The sequence below is a fragment of the Gadus macrocephalus genome, chromosome 22 (assembly GCF_031168955.1).
Source record: "Gadus macrocephalus chromosome 22, ASM3116895v1".
In the NCBI taxonomy this organism is placed as follows: Eukaryota; Metazoa; Chordata; class Actinopteri; order Gadiformes; family Gadidae; genus Gadus; species Gadus macrocephalus.
The window spans coordinates 11167854-11188213 of NC_082403.1; the positions used below are offsets into that span (position 1 = coordinate 11167854).

Genomic DNA, 20360 nt, shown 5'->3' on the forward strand with positions numbered 1-20360 from the left:
CACAAAGCTATTCTACTGCTGCAGGACATGATTCCAGCTCTTGAGTGCACGGGTAGAATTTAAAAGATCCCGCCGACCCCTCTGGTCTCACCCCAACGCAGCTATCCGTGGTGGTGGTGGAACCAGCGCCAGGCTTGCCTTCCTCTCCCTTCTCCCCCTTGGGATGCCATGCCTGGTACACCCGGCTTGCCCTGGAGTCCTCCTGTGGCAGAGACCACACACACGCACGCACGCACGCACGCACGCACGCACACGCACACACACGCACACACACACACACACACACAACACACACACACACACACACACACACAATGCTTAATGGTGGCCATAATGATGGGTGAGCATGCGGAACAGAAATTGAACCCAGAAGCACCTCTGCTCCACTCACATCATTATCAGTGCCTGTGGCGTCTTGAGACGGCCTCTCGCGAGGGTCAATAGGGTTCTACAACAGAAGGGGGAGGCGAGAGGAAATTCAGTTATTAACAGCTTTTTCTATAGGAACTTCCAAAAGAAAACCAGCAGAAACGATGTGTCAGTATCTGAAGGGAGAGCCGAACGAGTGTTTAATGAGGTGCAAAAATGTAAGCAGCATCTAAGGGATGTGCGGCTCACTGCGTTTTGGCTTTTGGTTATGAAACGGCGAAGCTTTTCAACTCCAATATCAACCAGGGTGCTCCTATGATTGTTTTTATGTTATCTTGTTTGGACAAATAATGGAAGTTGCACAATATTAAAATGTAAACATGTAGGAACAAGACACACCACACAGGACTACCACGATAATTGTTTTCAAGAGCTGGTGAGTTTTCATTAGAGTTTGGAAGTGCAAAGGGTTTTTGCTGAGTGGCAGATGAATCTTGCACCGTACCATTTTTATAAGATTGGATATGAAAATATGTGTACAAAACAAAAATTGCCAGAAGGACTTTAGGGTAGAAGGTTTCTTTGTTTACTGCGAGAACATTTTGGTTATTTTAATTTAACTGCCTACGAGATGAGGTGTCATACCCCCCAACCCCCTCCGACCCAACACACACGCATACACTCACACACCTTATGTAAAGCGCTTTGGGTACCTAGAAAATAACCGAAAATAAACCTATATAAATGTAAATGCAATCAATTAATGTCCCATGATGCATTGCTAAGCTTACCCTGACCTAACCAGCAACCAACAGTAAGTGCAACTGACTTAATACATCTCTGAACTTATACCTACTCCTTTCTAAAACTTTGGAAATATGTCTGTGAGTATTATAAATAAATGATTCACTTTTCAGGTTACACATTATTTAAAACCCCAAATTTAACAATCAGAGACAATTTAGGAACACCTGCATGTTTTACTACCAAAATACTGCAATTTAATTCACACACACACACACACACACACACACACACACACACACACACACACACACACACACACACACACCACACACACCACACACACACACACACACACACACACACACACACAATCTTTGCGTGGATGGAACTGGAAAATCCAAGCTGGCATGATATTAGTTCTACACAGTCTGTGGTCAATGAATTTGTTTGAATTAAAATGATGATATAATTACTTCCTTTGAGACAACAGACGCCAAATCACACTCTAGCACCACTAAATCACAGTATTTAGTGAGAATCCATTTTGGGGTTTTAGCAGATGGATGAGAAGTATAATATATTAAAACTATAACACACCGGGAGTATTTAAGGAGAAGCCCTTAATAATAGGTTCACCTTAGCTTATCAAAACACTTCACATCAAAGCATGTTTCCATGGACCTTAGACTGATTCTTCTTGATAACCAGAGGATGACGGACATATATGTATCGACCTTCCTCATGAATCACGGCTACTAACTGATGATGTTTCAAACGACACTAATTTTTATTTCACAGACTGCAGCAAATCCGAGTACAGTACACTTATACACTTATATACTCTCCCCCTGGCACATGCACTTTAACTGATGGACAACCCCCCATGTGCTCTTACAGAGGAAAGGGTTCCCCAGGTGGCGTTGCGCTGGTGAGATAGGCAGAAAGCCTGTTGCTGGGAGTGTAGAGGCCCTTTCAAAATGAACCGTCTGGCCCGGTTTCAACGGCATCACAAACCCATTTGACATGTTGCAAACAAAGCACATTAGAGAGAATTAGATAGTATTTAACATTTCATGCCACCACGCTGCTAGACCTGGTTAGAACAAAGCTTTTGTACTCACTTCAAAAGTCAATCAATATTTCTTAAAAAGCAGTTGGGTTATGTGTGTGAATGTTTGAATGTGTATACAGTGCATTTTCCACTGTGGTTTAAGTAGTTGTAGACAAGAAATGGATTTACTTTCCTCAAGGGGCTTTTGTGTGTAGTGATTGCCAGGAGTGTAAAAAAATACTCAATCCTCATAGTCTTAACAAAACATGTGTTTAACCATATTTTGTCATTCTCAATGTGCAAGCTACATAATGTGTGTGAGTTTGTGTGTGGGTTTTGGTCATGACCAGAAGGACGACACACACACACACACACACACACACACACACACACACACACACACACACACACACACACACACACACACACACACACACACACACACACACACACACACACACACACACACACTTTATGTTTCCCTCTTTCCATGAGGCGCCGTGCTACCAAGACATCTGAAATCGAAAGACATTTCAAACCACCACTGCTCTCCGAATACCAAAGTCCTGAACAAAGTCCCCCGTATAAAAGAACATTGATATCCCCCCGAAATGTTTCTTCAGCTCCTGAGTTTGTTCCCAAACCAGCACTCCACCAGCCCCCATCAGAGATCTGATCAGAGTCTGTTTATTACTTCCCCTTGAATGGAGTCAACTGACCACCTATTAGATCACGGATATCTTAATCATACACCCACCTGATGCCCCCTTCGCTTCACATGCGGAAGTCCCCCCCTGGTACGGAATTTAATGCAAGATTGTGTGCAGCAGATGGCAAACTGGGACGGCCTTTGTTCATTTGTCATTGTAGAAACACTGTTAACTCCGCCAAGAAGTGGATTACACATATTGTTCTTTACCCTGCCCTTGGCTGAATTCTTGATAATCAATGTATGTGTGTCTTTTTTGTTTGTGACGCATGGTCATATGACAATAGTGCAATTTACAATTAGGATTTGAATGCAATCAAGGTTCTTTTTAAGGTCATGTATGTAACTCTATTGACCAACGCTGCTTTTTTCATTTCCTTTCAGGTTTCAATAGACATTTCCCAAAATATCTACAGAATTCTTTGAAGGGCCACATATGGACACAGGACTGTTGCTGCTGGCTCTGTGGCATTCCTTAGAGTCCCACATTAAACATATTGCAGCAAGACTGGAACAAGATCAATCTGGCGGGCTGGGGGGTTTGGGGGGGGGGGGGGGCGCACCTTAACGACACAGGGGTGGTAACGAGTGCACACACAATCAGTAAATCCCGTTCCAGCCCTCCATCCCTCCACCACTCCACCACCTCTCTCCCTCCACCTCTTCTCTCTCTCTCTCCATATTTACTTACAAGGTAATTGGTCAAACCGGGTCTCCCTGGCATCCCGTCGTTGCCGGGGACACCCTGAAAAGAGGAACTGAGGTTCAACCGGCGTTGCTGGGCACAACTACGTCCCGCCTCCAACATTGGGTTGAGTGCAAAGCGCCAAAAGCGTTGGGGGACAAAGCATTGGGACAGAGGAAATAACAAGACAGAAGGACATTGCTCCAGTGAAACGTGTTCCCTTCCCGATGGCCGTGTTTTTGCGATAAACCGTTAGAAAAGTTAGCAAAAGTTTTGGAAGTGTTTCCCGCCATGATTGGTCTCGTGATGATGAATGTGTTGTATTTGGTGTTTTTGTCCTTTTTTTGTTGCATGGATTGGCTTTTTCATTAGAGAAATCCTCCGCAGCAGAATTCTAACAAAGCAAGATTAATTACTTACTAATTTCAATTAACTTGTGCAAAAGGAAAAAAAAAAAGGATTAAGCATATTTCAACAAATTCATGAATTTGTTGTTCTTTCCACCATCACCCATAACACCTCAGCTTTTTTTCTTTTTAACTTTATTTGAAGGTCAGCTTGACTCCGAAAAGAATAAAACAACATTTTTCAGATGTGTCAACAGAGAATGTCCGAATAAACGGTTAGTGACGTGTTTACACAAGTGGGCCTTCAAATAACATTTCATGTCTTGACTGGCAGTAGTAAAGCCTGATTCCCCAATAGGTTAGTGCACAACAAAGTTGTTGACCGAACAATTCTGAGCCTAGTCACCAACCAAGCTGTTACGGCTCACATCAAGCTAGCTTAGCCTCCATACAGTTTCCCCCCCCATCTACTGTGTTACTCTGCATTACCAAGCACTCCGAGTTACAAAGCAGAATTAAAATTGTTAATTACATTCCCAACAAAAACAAACATACTTTTATGAATGCCCCAAGAAGCGCTGGTATTTATCAAAGTTACACCAGCTGCCCAAGCGAAAAAGCATTTGTAACAACTTGCATGGAAGACAATCCAGGCAGACGAAGCAGCTGCTGAATGGGAGAGAGGGGGAGAGGGGGGGAGAGAGAGAGAGAGAGAGAGAGAGAGAGAGAGAGAGAGAGAGAGAGAGAGAGAGAGAGAGAGAGAGAGAGAGAGAGAGAGAGAGAGAGAGAGAGAGAGAGAGAGAGAGAGAGAGAGAGAGAGAGAGAGAGAGAGAGAGAGAGAGAGAGAGAGAGAGAGAGAGAGAGAGAGCTACATTCCCCCAACACCATTTTACCTGCGGTCCCTGAGCTCCAATGGATCCAGAAGGACCCGGCGGGCCCGGTGGTCCTGGCGTTCCTGGGGGCCCCTAAAGTGTACGAAATGTCAGCACAGACGCCCACACACATACAAACATAGACACACACACACACACACACACACACACACACACGCACGCACGCACAGAAAGATGGGTTAGATTACAAAGATAAACTTTAATTTTTTTCTTTTCCCAGAAATGGAAGAAAGTTTTCAAACAAGGGCCCCAGTTATCAGACAAGAATGGTGGCAGACAGATCCAACCTGAGGCCCAGGCTGCCAACTGTATCCTCCAACAGTTCCTGGGGCCCCCTGCAAGGGACAGAAGAGCCAGAATCAGAGCGGTGCTGGGGCTGGAACAAACACCTAAAAAGAAAGCCGTGCAGTGTGAAGTAAGAACCACGCTAAAAACCCAAAAGCAGTGAGAGAGGGCTAGAGAGCTGCAAATGAAAAGACAGAGAGCGGGGGGGGAGGGTTTATACAGTATGTATGCATATCTCTCTTCATGTGTCCCAGGTAGAGTGATGGCAACCTTTGGAGAAACTCTTCATAACTACTGATGAGGGTGTGTGTGTGTGTGTGTGTGTGTGTGTGTGTGTGTGTGTGTGTGTGTGTGTGTGTGTGTGTGTGTGTGTGTGTGTGTGTGTGTGTGTGTGTGTGTGTGTGTGTGTGTGTGTGTGTGTGTGCGTAAATGGGTGCCAATCAATGGGTATTGTAATGATTTTCAAGATACAAATCACAACGCCCCTACAAGTTCTGCCTTGTGTGTGTATGTCTGTGTTTGGGTGTCTATGATATGCGTGTTTGTCTATGTGCATGATATGCGTTTGTGTGCATATGATATGCGTTGGTGTGTGTGTGTGTGTGTGTGTGTGTGTGTGTGTGTGTGTGTGTGTGTGTGTGTGTGTGTGTGTGTGTGTGTGTGTGTGTGTGTGTGTGTGTGTGTGTGTGTGTGTGTGTGTGTGTAAGTGTGTGTGCATGCTTGAGCCCATGTACTCACCGGCCCCCCCGTGCCAGTGTACGGCTGGGTGATGCAGTTGCACTCTCCAGGCTCGCCCTGGAAACACAAAAAAGATAAAACACTTCAGTTCAGGTGGTCAGACTGAAGCACTTAATACTGCCTCTGTAATTGTGCTGGCTTTTATCAACCCCGGAAATAATGATCATTTAGCAGAGGCCTTAACCCAAAGTGACTCACAGTGAATTATTGTTCTCAAGATACATGTCATTAATGAGCAGGTAGGGGTTAGGGCTTCTTGCTCAGGGATGCCTACCAGACTGCATCGGGAATTCGAAACCAAGCACCTTTTGGCTGGGAATCAACCACCCCCAGCCTCTAGAATACCCGGCCCCTTCTATTCTGTATATATGTGAATCTGCAAAGCGAGTTAGATTCATCAGGCTCCATCAAACCGTTTGATGATAAATCTGAACTTGGTGAAAGAACTACAGTAATGCATCCAGATCTAAAGCCCTATAGATGAGTAGAGAGATGAGGGGTTCTTACAACTACCGTCCCCACCGGGATCCCAGCAGAAGGCAAACGTTGCCGTTGTTTCCTTCTGCTTTCTGATGCTGATTCATACCCACATTCGCTAAAATTATCCCCCTACCTTTTTGTTATTTCAACCTCCCACGCAAAAAACCAACGCCACCTCCCAGCGACGCACTCAAACACACACGCACTCGGGCCCCTCAGTGACAGTGAGTCAGTGCAGGGGCCCGGTGGCCCTTAAGAAGATGGTAATTAATAGGCTCACACAGTGCGTCTCACAAGGCCCCTTAGCTCCTCCTGTCTGCCAGCACCAGAGCACTCGTCACCTCCTCCACTACTCTGTCCGTGCCCTGGGGTCTGTTTGGAGGGGGCCCGTGCACGTGTCCCTGTGAGTGTCTTATGTGCTTGCAAGTTTGAGTGAGCATGCACGTGTGCGTGTCTGTTTCTGTGTGTACGTGTGTACGTGTGTGTGTGTGCGTGTGCGTGAGAGAGACAGTGTGTGTGTGGGCATGTTGAACCATACCTTGTGATTACCATCTGTTCCGGCGCCCCACCCTCCCGTTCCCAATTTATATCCCCCCCCCCCGCCCCCGCCCCTTCCCATGCCCCCCCCGGGAGACACCTTCATCCAAACAAAACGGCAGACTTACCTTGTCCCCCTTGGCTCCGTCGGGGCCCTGCAAGATAGTAGGAACAGCATGGACGACACACACACACACACACATACACACAAACACAAACACAAACACAAAGAAACACACACACACACACACATAACACATGCGCACACACACACAAACACACAGCACACAAACACACAGAGAGACACACAAACACACACAACACACAAACACAAAGGACCACACACCCGCACACACACACACACACACACACACATCCACAATTAGTAAGGTGGCATTGTTTATCCTAAAGAGAGCTCAGAGAGCAGTCAAGTGCGCATCGTGGGACACAAAGGACGTGAGAGGAGGAGATGTCGCCTGAGTCGGACGGTTATGGATGACACCTAAATCAAGGGCACTTCCCCACGGAGCCCACAGACAATTTGACAAAAACAATTAATCTGCCGATCTTTAATGCAAATCGCAGCAGAAATGTCTGTCTTACAAAAGTGTAAATATAGGCAAGATAAAGTGAGGAGAGGAATGCGCGTCTCGCGGATGTGACGGTGCACTCACAGGTCTGCCATCACCTCCTGGCAATCCTCTGCCGCCGTGGGCGCCCTCTTTACCCTGGAGCCAAAACGAAATTAAAGAGGGGGGAAAAAAAAGGCTTCAGTTTGCAATAATACCAAAAAATCACAACAGCAGAAACAGTTGCGGTGACAGTGAAGTGACAGCCACACCGACTGAGTTTAGACAGCGTCGGCATTTAGGTTCAAATCCATGCGGTGAACGAGCGAGCAGTAAAGACACATCCGTCTCTTACCTCGGGCCCAGTCACACCGATGCCCATCGGCCCCTGTGGGCCTGGGGGTCCGACCTCACCTTCAGGGCCCTGTGTTTAAAAAATAAAAAGTGCATATATTATCCTTTTGGGTTTCCAGTGCAATGCATTTAGTTTCCGGTCGACAAACGTGCACACGAATGAGACTCTTACCTCTCTCCCCAACGGACCCGTTGCTCCGAGCTGCCCTCTGTCTCCTGGTGGTCCCTGGAAATTCAACACATTACGGTGAGCAGGAACAAAATTACCGTCTGCATCTGACACACACCGAGCTCAATCATTAAAAGTAGAACTTACTGCCACTCCTGGAGTCCCGCTTGGTCCCACTTCACCCTGCCGGAGCCCGGAGATAAGGAAAGAATGATTAGGTTAAGCACTGTGGGAGATACACCACACTGGAAACGTTTTCAAATGTCCCCTCCGAAAATAGGAGGTTTATATCAGGGAGGCATAAAGAGTTGTAATTAGAGACCGCTGCTAACACAATGGGAAACAGAGGAGCGAGAGAGTGGTGAAGTGATTCATTTGAATGTCGATAGGTGTCAGGTAAAACAATCCTCCCACAAATCCAATCCAAGACGTGACGACCGCGAGCCTCCTGTCACGGCAACAGCTCCAGGGGAGAAAAAAACGTAGACTGTGAATGAAGGACTCCCAGGGGGAATATAGGCCAGGAGAGCGGATCTCACTGAATGTGTCTGCGTTTGACATTTACCACCAAAGATCAATGTCCGAGGGAACAACTCAACACTTTCAGTTTCAACTGGATCAATCGGATAACTCGGATTTAAACATTACCATCGCCGTTGATTTTGTCATCGTTTTTTATCTCCCACTGTAGATGCAATACGATAGATCACACTATTGACTATACTATTCACACCATAGATACAATACCTTAAGTCCCGGTAAACCATATCCTGATACGCCTTGTTCTCCCTACAGGAGAGAGAATGATGACGATTAAAATCCCATCCATTGATCGCTTTTAGTGTCCATGCATACACACACACACACACACACCCACCAAAAGTACTTCAGTATAAGGTGCATAACAGGAGCACGTGTACCTGGGTTCCTTTGTAACCCTGGGGCCCCTGGGAACCTGGTAGGCCAGGTTTACCCTATAAGCAAAAGAGACGATCATCAGCAAACCTGACAGCATTGCACCCTGAAAACTACTGTGTGAGCGCATTGAGCCTGTTTTATCATCGTCTTTGTCTCACGTGTCTGCCCGGCTTTCCCTCCCCAGGGGGTCCTTGGTCTCCTCTCTCTCCTTTGGGTCCGGGCCCGGAGACGCCGTCGCCCACAACGCCGCTCTCGGCAGCGCAGCTGGTGCACGCGTCGCCCTGGCAACACACGACACATGGCATGGATAAACGAGCGCGAGCGGCGAGGGGCCAACCGCGAAGCCGCATGATGTAAAGAGAGACGATGGGCCGCTCACGTGCTAAGCTACCGTTAGCCTCAATGTGCTGGTGTTAGATGATCAGGTGGTCGGATTCACAGACCAGCCAGTTGGATTTGCAGAGTAAACAACCCCCAGCAGGCAGCCATAGCGCACATCTGTCGACGTTTGGTCGATTTGACATTAAAATGCACGCTAAGTAACGCTTGGCGATGTTGTTTTATGTAACTTGATTGTTTTATGTAAATCGATACGTAAAACAATCAGGCAGCACAGCATTAGGGATCTCTGACCTCGAGACACAAGTCAGACAATGTTATCATCATTAGAGATTTCAATATTTATCATGATTGCATATTAAATTATGGATTTTGCTCCTCATGCCTTTCGTCAATTACAATTATGCTGAAGCTTCGAGCAATCAATTCGCAATCATCGCAGTGTAGCGGATGTACTTGCCATCTTGTTTTAGCAGGCGATTAGCATAAATGTCTCTTACTTGATCGTCATTGCTTAAAAAATTAGCATTATAGGACCAATATAAAAAGAATAACAATGAAAGTTATATTTACCATATGCATGAATCAGCTTACTGTAGCTACCATTAGTAGAACGAAAGAGCCAGGGCAGTTCATGAGAAACCTTAGCATGCCTTGCTAATACACTCTACAAACGCATTTGCTTAATATATCCATTGGCATCATTTTTTTATTAGCTTTTTAGAGAGAAGAACAGAAATAAAAACTCTCACTCAAAAAATGTACATGGTCCTAAAACACCACATTCTCTAAATCTTAAGATAATTTGTAACAGGTCTGGATCTCAACATACTTATTCTATTATGTTTTTCACTTTTTATCGGCAATACCCTTTCTTCTTTTGTTGTTAGCACTGCCATTAAGCACAAAATCCTCCAGCATGAACATATCAAAGAAAAAAAGAACGTGACCACATGTGGCCCTATTTGACCATCCCTCTCCTGGTGCTTTGCTATACCTATTAAAGGCTTATGTGGGATAAACGTCTCAGGCACATCAAGCTGTTGCTCGCGATATGTTCATCCCTCCTTGGGCCTCGCCAGACTTTGAATGCGGCCTCTTGTTAAAGTCCACTGGTTAAAAAACAAATCTCAAGGCAACAGGGGCTATCTCTGTCAAGTTTTTCCCATCGCTGAAATAGTCGGTCAAAATGAATCAAGGAGAGCTACATTCAAAAATAATATATATATTAATGCTGTCAGTTAAACGCGTTATTAACGTTGTTAACGCAAACCGATTTTAACGGCGTCAATTTTTTTATCGCGCGATTAACGCAATTTATAATTTAAAGAAAAAAAAATAGCTCAAAACAAAGAAGCAGTAGCCTGACTGCTATGTTCAAGGCAGTATGTTTGTATGTTCATCGTTTAATTGCACTATAGGCTTTTTTTGTATCGTCCTGTTTTGCTCAGTATATGCCAATGTTGTTATCAATAAAAAAACATTTGCACAAGGCAAGCCGATGCACTTCTCCATGTTGATAAGAGCATTCAAATGAGAAAAAATAATGGGACAAAGAAATCAAGGGATATTTAGCACAGAAAAAAGATTTGCGATTAAATCGTGAGTTAACTATGACATCAATGTGATTAATCGCGACTAAATATTTTAATCGCTTGACAGCACTAATATATATATATAGATATTTATGCAACTCGCTTCAGGCTATGCTCGCCTTGCACTAGGCTATCCTTACAGATAACTAAAGGCTACCGAAAGGACAACATTACGTTTATTTCAATGGACATCTTCTCCGGACTGCGTTTTAGAATACCAATTGATTATATCAAAGGAAGGAGGGGATAAAAGGTATTGATTGATTCACAGCTTAAAAAATGAAAAAAATGAATGAAAATGAAAGGTTCTAGGTAGGTGACCAAATTATACCTTCTCTCCTTTAAAGCCATTGAGTCCATTGTAACCCGGTTCTCCAGCCAGTCCTGGGGATCCTGCAGCTCCATCCAGTCCTTTATCTCCTGCTTGTCCCTGGGGAGAAGACAGAACATAGAACATGCTGTAGGGAAATAAGCAAGTATTCCTACATACTGGACCCTCGTTGATGTATATAAAAGTTTGTGCCTCAAAAAAGCATTTTCCTGTTAAACTTCAGACATTTCTTTTGGAGGGGGTGAACTGAGGTCATTATGTATTTCAATGCATTATTTTCTTGCCCTGACAGAGAGAATTATCTAATTTAAGGTGAGGACTCCACACTCCCCTGTAGTAGCATTAAATCTTTCCTTCCTGCATACTATATTAGACCCAGTGGATGTCAGATTATTTAAGACAGTCGGGAGTACCTCCTGAGGCCTCTGTTTCGCCTAAGTGGTCTAATTTACCCGAGCTATTTCAAGGTGGATACACAAACGATGCCCTGAACAGATAAGTATAAAACTGCTCAAGATTTTAATGACACTGAGACCTGGAGGGGTCAGAGGGGATGGGGAATGTTTTCTATTGTATTAATTGAGATGGTGAAAGCGCATGCGGTAGCTTGGAGGTGACTTGTGTGACTCAGCAGTTGTTGCACTTACTTTATCTCCCTTTTGTCCAGGGGTGCCCTGTATATGGAAAAAACAGAAAGCGATGGATTAGAGAAGTGTGGTTGTACATATACATCTATGCACAAGGAGATAGAGGTGTGTTTTTAGGTTTTGTTTGAAGATGTAGGGACTTAGTGAAAAAGAAGGAATCTATAGCATGATAGCGATTCTAGCTAATTTCTATTTTGGGAAAAGGAATTATTCTAAATCCTGCAGCGTTTTATAAACCATTTCAGATTGAACCGGTGCAGTGCAAAGCCTTGTTTAATTAGATGAGTTTGCAATGATAAAACGTAGCATGCTCTCTGAGGAGCAGGATGCTTCTTAGGTGGTCAAGATTTATTAACTTGACTTAAGGCTTTAGTCCTAGGAGAGACATGTAATTTTCAGACCACTTAAACCCGACAATAAAAAACTAACAACAACTGGGACAAAAGCTTAAGATAGTATCCAATAACTACATAAAAGCACAATAAACAAGGCCATAACCTCACAGAACCTCACAAGCCGGCACGAAACACAAAACAATCAGTTAATAACACTGCAAAATGAGTGCCCCTTATCAGTGAGAAAAACAAAGGCACGACTGAACAATGCATGTGCACATTTAGTGGTTGTTTTGTCTGTATTTACCCATGTCTGCCATCTATATTTTGTTTGCAAGAAAAGCAAGTACAAAACCCATCACAACTCAGACTTGTTTGGCTCTTATGTTGAATTTAGAACACAAGTTTTTGAGATCTACACTTGCTGTATTTCTGAGATGTTATTATTATGCACCCCATTTTGTTACGTATGCTTTTATTTTGTTCTCTTTCTCGGATCCATTTTGTCCGCCTAATGATTGTGAAAAAAAGTTTAGAAAGATAGATAAGATAGTTGGATTCATGATCCATCAGAATGAAAACATGCTCAAAACAATTACCACACACATTCATTTATCGATAAATAAATACAGGTGCAGGTCAACGTTCTGGAAGTGGGTCATCTCACCGGAAAGCCAGCGGTCACCGGACCTGGAGCTCCGGTTGGTCCTGGGGGGCCTTGGACCCCTGGATCTCCCTGTTTAGCTAATGGCCCCTCTGGGAGTTTGGTAATACCGGGCCCTCTGCCAAACTCAGATGGCCCACACACACCACACTCCCCCTGGGGCAAACACACAAGCAAGGGTCAGAAGAGTGAACAGTGTAGTGAGAGGACTGAAAAATAATACACAGAGGGGAGGGAAACATCCACAACGTACCCTTTCCCCTTTAGGTCCAGGAATGCTGTAACCAGGAAGTCCTTGTTCACCCTGTGACAGAGGACAAAAAAAAGTTAATTCCTGAGAACCTTCGGAATGCCAGGTGATCCATGTCACCTGCAGCAGTGAGCTCTTGGCAAGGATGCTAGCTTTGACACGACAAAAACATCCATTACAACTAGCCGAACGAAACACACAATACTCCCTTCTCAGTAAGACAAAGGACAGGGGCGGTAATGTGGTGCCATCAGGTAGGATCAAATTAAGCTCTCTAACCTTGTCTCCCGTCTGACCATCTTTGCCGCTGGGTCCTCTGGCTCCAGTTTTGCCCTATCACGTCAAAAACGGCGACATTTAATCAAAATTAAACGTTAAACAAGTTCATTAACAGGAGCTAACGTGTTCCTAATAGACCGAGCGGGCCGCACTTACCGCTTTACCATCGCCCCCTCTGCTTCCTGAGTTTCCCTGGAAACATTAAGAGAGGATTAAAAAACACTTAAAAGCCTCAATTTTACGCAAATCCTCACAATTGAAACCAAATTAAAGTCATGGCAATTGTTCACGCACAATCCGTGAAAAAAAACCTTGAGGGGACCCTGATACTCTTTCAGTTATCCCTGTTTGCCCAGCTACCTAAGTCTGTTCCTTTTCTTCGCATAAATATCTTGCAGAGCGGAATCCCCAAAGAATACATTTTAAGAGCAGAAAATGAATGTGCCACCATGATTATGCCCCCAATGGATTCCCCCCTCTTCTGCTTGAGAGCAGAATTCAGCCACCCTGCAGCGTAAAGCCCTGTCAATTTGGGCCTCGTATTTTATTCTTTACAAGGGGACCTAGTGCAGGGTTGCAGGAGAGTGGGGGGTGGGGGGTGGGGGGGGAGGGAATTGCCTACAGTTAGGTGCATTTATCGCCTAAGCTTCTTACCTTCTCTCCCCGGAGGCCACTGAATCCTATGGTTCCTGGTTCCCCCTGTGGCAGCCGGGTAGATAGTGAAACACAAAGTGTTTTCAATTACATTAGAGCTGTTCCAGGTGTAACACATTGCACCACAAACAAAAGCCCACGTATGAACAAGCTTACTAGAACTCTTTTCTAAAAGCGTAATCCACCTTCATGTTGTTGATAGTGAATGAATGGTGAAAAATCTGGGGATAACTGCAATGTATTTCTTTCGTCCATAAACTGAATCTATATGTATCCATTTTGTTCAGGGGATGATGCTTAGCGTCGCTAAGTTCTCTTCACAGCTTGCGGTGAAGAGAACCACACAGGAAGTCTCTTATTCCCCACGCAGTGCAAAAAGAGCTGCTCCCCGCCAAAACAGAAGAACCTCATAAACAGTGTGCTCAATAAACGTAGCTTTCATAAGCTAGCAGCTAAAGCGGCCCGTCCATTGTAGCTGCACGTAACTCAGCAAACTCAGATAAGCAGTCCTATATTTCCTTTCAATTGCCGTAAACTCATTAGCCACCGCAGCTGCCACTATTTATTTGCAGTCGATGTGGTTGGCCAACCACCAAGCGAAACTTAATTAGCTATGTCTGTTTTCGGAGGTTGGTGTTTGTTTGTGGTTGGAATATCCTGTCACACACACAAACACACACACATACGCTGCCTCAGATCTATCACTAATAGGAGTCATGTGGGCCGCACATGATGAGTGGAGTGGAGCTGTCGCAGTTTTTTCTTCACTGTGCTATATCTCCTGGATCAGGGAGAGGTGGGGGCGGGGGAGGGGGAGACACGCTAGCAGGGTTAGCTTACCTGTTCTCCCTTCAGACCCACGCCTGGCTCCCCTTTCTCCCCCCTCTGCGTCAGATGTTGGAATGGGATGTCCCCCAGGGTGGGGCACGTCGAACAGGGCTCACCCTGCAACACACACACACAAATACACAAATACACACACACACACACACACACACACACACACACATACACATACACACACACACACACACACACACACACACACACAAAGACAACCACACACAGGAGGAAGATTTGCTATTGTCATCTGCATACATTAACATAATCACTTTGTCTTCCATTTATTTTTTTATACCAACAGATATTTTTTTTACTTTTTATTTTCATCCCCAGAGAGGGGGGGGATTCAGACAGGGGGGAGGTGAAAGGTCATGGGCTGCTAAGTAAACTCGATTGGCTTTCACCACTTTACAAATCTGTCTGGTTACAATTTGTTCAGACATTAGGCGGCCATCTGTCAGGTGCCGCCGCCGGCGCGGTCAGACTAATGAGTGCATGGTAATTATTTGCAAAACATTCTTCACTTGACGAGTCTGTCACCAACACACACACACACACACACACACACACACACACACACACACACACACACACACACACACACACACACACACACACACACACACACACAGAGACACACACAGAGACACACACACACACACACACACACACAGGCGCTCAAAGACACATACACACAACGTGGGCGTCGTGTCTAGCCAACGGCGACATTAAAGTATGTCTATAGCGACCTGATGATGAGCGACACACGAAAGGGAGGGGGAATAAATGCACGGATCTGACCTTTGCCCCCTTGCCGCCGTCTGATCCTGGCTCTCCCTGCCAGGAAACACAGAGACACAGATGCTTGAGTCTCCCGCTCGGTGCCAACGCAAGCACTCGGCTTTGACGGGGGGTTAGAGAGAGAGAGAGAGAGAGAGAGAGCGCGCGGGAGAGAGACATAGAGAGACACGGAGAGAGAGAGAGCTGGGGCTTGCTCTACCGACGTGAATGTGTCGTACATAAGAATCTGAATTAGTGAGATGTGTGAGAAGCGGCCAAATGGCAAGCGTTCTCGTGATGCATAGAAAATCTAAATGACGTGTGTATGTGTGTGTGTACAAATGCACAGACACACACAAACACCACATACGCATGTACATACATACACCAACACCCAAGCACACAAATAGAAAAAAGCATTTTGAATTGATGAAAAAGGCTGTTAGCTTTCTAATTACCCTTTTCTTAATCTGAAAAAAAAAACATGATTTTCCAAAAGATTGCAAATTAACCCTGTTAACTCATTTGTGTGCAGGTCATAAGATGAAGTGTGCAGTCTAATGAGCCATATAAACGGTGCGCCACAGCTTGTGAGGGTGCATACCTTGGATCCTGCCCTGCCATCCACACCGCCAAAGCCCTGTTGGAACAGAGGAGCGATGGGAGGAACATAGTGAGACAGGCGAGGCTTTGGAAGGAAACACACAGACCTGTTTCCTGTCAGTTATTCCTCTCTTTCTGCTTCCTCTAACCAGGTATGACAGATGGATACTGAAATCTTTGTGCTGAGGATTTCATATGAGAGCAATATATATATATATATATATATATATATATATATATATATATATACATTTCCGTTGCAGCAGAAATCCATTTCCCCATTTCCTATGGCTGGTTACTGCAAACGGGGGACAGGCTGAATAAAAGTAAGTAGATGAAAAAATAAAATAAAAGACACAATTCATTTTTTAAAGACCTATCGCTATCCGAAGAGAATGCCGCAGCTAGAATCAATGTCAAGCCACGGGTGAAAGATGAAGCAGTGGCTCAAGGCTGTTATCTCATAGCGTCTCCAGATATAACAATTATATATGATTAAAAGGAAGCGAAAAAAGAAACATCACAAAGAGTGTGTTTGCTATCGGCATAACCATTGACCGTTTGAGATGTTATTCAGACAATGGCAGTTGATGACTTCCTGTTGTACTCTTACACTTATAGGCAGACCTACTTCTCCAGTTTCCAGGTAAATAAGCAAATGAGGGTTGATCAATTCCTGCTAGAAAGTTGCACTGACAGGGAGTCCCACATCTCCCTTGCCCAGGGCAAATATACAATTAAGGGATATTAACTTCCTGTTGTATCACTGTACTTACAGGAAGTCCTATATCTCCCATTTAAGGGCAAATACACAATCAAGGGGATGATCACTCCCCTGTCGTAGTGCTGTACTCACAGGAAGCCCTGGGTCTCCTCTCCCGGGTAGGCCGGGCTCTCCTTTAGGACCAGCCTTCCCCTGCAGGGTCACCATGTTGTCTAGATCCCCTGACAGCACGGGACACATCTCACAGGCGTCCCCCTAGAATGGACACACACACACACACACACACACACACACACACACACACACACACACACACACACACACACACACACACACACACACACACACACACACACACACACACACACACACACACACACACTTACTTTGCCGTTGTTTTGTAACTAAGCAGACATTTTTATACAATAGAAATGAAGTTGCAGGGCATGTCGATGGTGAGGCATTTTCCTCAAGGATTCAAGCAGGTAGACCATGGACAAAGGCACTACCTCCCTCCCTAATAATACTCATCATAAAATCATGATAATAAAAGCTCAGAAGAACCGACAGCAGCTGCCCCTTAGAGAGCTAGACCGGATCAGGATACCTTCTCGCCCTTCGATCCACCTGGGCCTCTGGGTCCCTAGGAAAGAACATAGAACCAAACACACATTGGATTAAAAAAGAAAAGCGTCACACACTTGATATTTACGTCTTGTTTGTTTGTGACTTGATTCCAGTGGAACCAGATGTGTGGTGGGCAGGGAGCCCAGCCCGTGAGGGGTGGCTCCAGCACAGGTTCCTCTGGTTCCACATGGTCGGGTCTATGAGTGATAGCACGCTTTCGTGTCTCTGCCATAGAACACGTTGCCAGAGACAGCTATTTCTTTACTTCCTTTTTTTTTTTCTCTCTGTGGATTTAGGCAAACCTAGTTGGTACTAATCTCCTAATCTTGTGAGTGCGTGCTCAAGGCTCCACGGTGTGTGCCGTTTCCAAATCATCAAATGCAGTTTCAGATTGAAGTCACTCACCGGATCTCCTGTTGAGCCCTCGGTTCCCGGGAGCCCGGCGTCCCCCTGTGTAACAGAGACTAGACTAAGACCCCAGAAACAACCTCATCCCCTCAAACGACCCCGATCCCCTTAATCCAAACGACATGAAAAACCCTCGCATAACAGTCACCATAATGTTCTTCTGTATTTCATTTCAATGATAAATACAATTAATAATGATGCACACCGCCAAAATTATAAATAATCCTCCTCATCCTCATCATATTTGTCATCAAAATCATAATAACACGCCAAAATATGTTTTGGTGTGTAATACCTGTTTTGGCCTACATCCATGTCCCACGTATTTATACACAATCACGTATGCGCGAGACTTATAATAATCGCAACCCACAAGGGAAATCCTACCTTGTCCCCCTGCACACCGGTTGCTTCACCTGGCGGGCCCTGTACAGAAAAACACATGCACACAAATACACACACACACACACACACACACACACACACACACACACACACGCACACACACACACACACACACACACACACACACACAATGCATTCATCAGTGTGGCAGCGAGTCAACTCCATCACTGTCATCACTCTAATCCAACATTGACAAAAGCAGAGTGGCAACGTATGAAAAAAGAGAAATATATTAATACATATATATATATATATATATATATATATATATATATATATTAAATCCAACAAAAATATGCTTTTGTGCTTCGACGGGGCGTGACGAATGGCGTATTGGAAGGGGAGAACAAAAGACGGCTACGCCAGCTAAACCAGGCATCCCATTTCCGCAGGCTCGACACGCTGAGAGACTTGAGGTGGAAGCGGGGACATCTCATGAGATCACAACCTCAGAACACAAACACAGACGTAAACATGCTCCCAAACGCAAAACTTACGCACGCAAGCACACACACACATAAGCAAATACACACACACACACACACAAACATACACACAAATACACAAACACACAAATACAATGAAAAGAAGGGTGGATAATCCAATAGTGAAATCAATAAATAATCAATAATTATAAGCAATGAAAAACTCACAGGTAGGCCTGGTATTCCCACGCCTTGGGGCCCAGGTGTGCCAGGGTACCCTGGCTCTCCCGCCAGTCCTTCGGGCCCAACTCCTCCAGATTTCCCCTGGGTTCAAGCACACACATCCACGTTCACTTCACCGTAAATCACACACACACACACAGTATAAGCCTGGGCGGCTATGGGCTAGCCCTTAGATCTCTTCATGATCACATGGAACTGACCTTCTGTCCCTTGGGGCCGACCACACAGATGGATCCCGCTCGACCTGGGTGGACAGAGAGACAAGACAAAGACCCAAAGAGAGAGAGGGTTGGTGTGAAAGACCAAGCGATTGAATCACTGTGGGATGGAAGGATGACATGGGCCAGGTCCAGGGATGAATCCTAGGAAAATACTTCTTGGAAACCATATTTTCAGGATTTGGAGTGTTGCGATATTGAGCGATTGGAGCGTTTCTTGATGACGATACTATACACTGAGCTCAAACAAAAAAAACAAAGCAGGCAGCGACAGATGATCTTAACAGCACCCACAGCACGCTCCAAAAGGAACAAGAGAAAACAATAAGGAAGAAACCTCGGTCTCCTTTGGCCAGGGGTGCCTGCGCATTGTTCCAAGCCCTCTCCCGATGCCAGGCCCAGCCTTAAGTCACTTCATACTGCGCCTGCCAGATGCTTAGGAGGCTTAAGAAAATGTACCCAACGCCACAGACAGATCCATCTGTGCATCTAACAATTATTTAGTCCCACGGAGGAGCCAAAAGCTGTCAGGGGGGGGGGGGTATGGGGGGTATGGGGGAGGGGAGATGGGGGGGGGGGGGAGGTGGGAGGGGGGGGGATATGTCTCCTTGGAGTCTAGCACAAGTTTTGAAAATTCCTCCCCTGAAAAACTTTTCAGATACTTATTTGGGACGGTTGTTCTGGTGGGAGGGTTGGGGGCGGGTGTGGGGAGGGGATTAAAAGAGGATTCAAGGCAATCTGAAGCACCTCCCAGTCTGGGCGAGGGCGGCTCAGCATGGCCAATGAAGCATCATTGATTGTACAGCCTTTGTTGCTGTAGTCTAATCTAACAGGCATTAGGGTGGATTTAAGTCTACCAGGGAGAGATGGAGAGAGAGGGAGACAGAGACAGAGAGAGAGAGAGAGAGAGAGAGAGAGAGAGAGAGACTGAGAGACAGACAGAAAGAGGGTTAGAGATAGATGTAGAGAGAGAGGTAGGCAAAGAGACTGAGAGAGAGAGAGAGAGAGAGAGAGAGAGAGAGAGAGAGAGAGAGAGAGAGAGAGAGAGAGAGAGAGAGAGAGAGAGAGAGAGAGAGAGAGAGAGAGAGAGAGAGAGAGAGAGAGAGAGAGACATAAAGACAGAGAGAGAGCAGGAAAAG

The 20360-nt window shown here is 45.3% G+C and overlaps 1 protein-coding gene across 1 annotated transcript in view; it reads right to left on the reverse strand.

Annotated features, from left to right (window-relative positions):
• Window positions 1–20360, reverse strand: part of col16a1 (collagen, type XVI, alpha 1) — a 40384-nt gene that overhangs the window by 8924 nt on the left and 11100 nt on the right. Inside the window, exons 2-31 of the mRNA XM_060044087.1 lie at window positions 19204–19365; window positions 18989–19084; window positions 18318–18356; window positions 17928–17972; window positions 17503–17538; window positions 17028–17150; window positions 16173–16208; window positions 15590–15625; window positions 14786–14890; window positions 13946–13990; window positions 13448–13483; window positions 13292–13345; window positions 13016–13066; window positions 12766–12918; window positions 11764–11790; window positions 11117–11215; window positions 9010–9132; window positions 8854–8907; window positions 8681–8722; window positions 8081–8116; window positions 7937–7990; window positions 7766–7834; window positions 7516–7569; window positions 6970–6996; window positions 5825–5881; window positions 5089–5136; window positions 4802–4873; window positions 3568–3621; window positions 388–448; window positions 103–199 (exon numbers count right to left, since the gene is read on the reverse strand). Coding sequence (XP_059900070.1) covers window positions 103–199; window positions 388–448; window positions 3568–3621; window positions 4802–4873; window positions 5089–5136; window positions 5825–5881; window positions 6970–6996; window positions 7516–7569; window positions 7766–7834; window positions 7937–7990; window positions 8081–8116; window positions 8681–8722; window positions 8854–8907; window positions 9010–9132; window positions 11117–11215; window positions 11764–11790; window positions 12766–12918; window positions 13016–13066; window positions 13292–13345; window positions 13448–13483; window positions 13946–13990; window positions 14786–14890; window positions 15590–15625; window positions 16173–16208; window positions 17028–17150; window positions 17503–17538; window positions 17928–17972; window positions 18318–18356; window positions 18989–19084; window positions 19204–19365 — 1991 coding nt within the window. The remainder of the gene's footprint in view (window positions 1–102; window positions 200–387; window positions 449–3567; window positions 3622–4801; window positions 4874–5088; window positions 5137–5824; window positions 5882–6969; window positions 6997–7515; window positions 7570–7765; window positions 7835–7936; window positions 7991–8080; window positions 8117–8680; window positions 8723–8853; window positions 8908–9009; window positions 9133–11116; window positions 11216–11763; window positions 11791–12765; window positions 12919–13015; window positions 13067–13291; window positions 13346–13447; window positions 13484–13945; window positions 13991–14785; window positions 14891–15589; window positions 15626–16172; window positions 16209–17027; window positions 17151–17502; window positions 17539–17927; window positions 17973–18317; window positions 18357–18988; window positions 19085–19203; window positions 19366–20360) is intronic.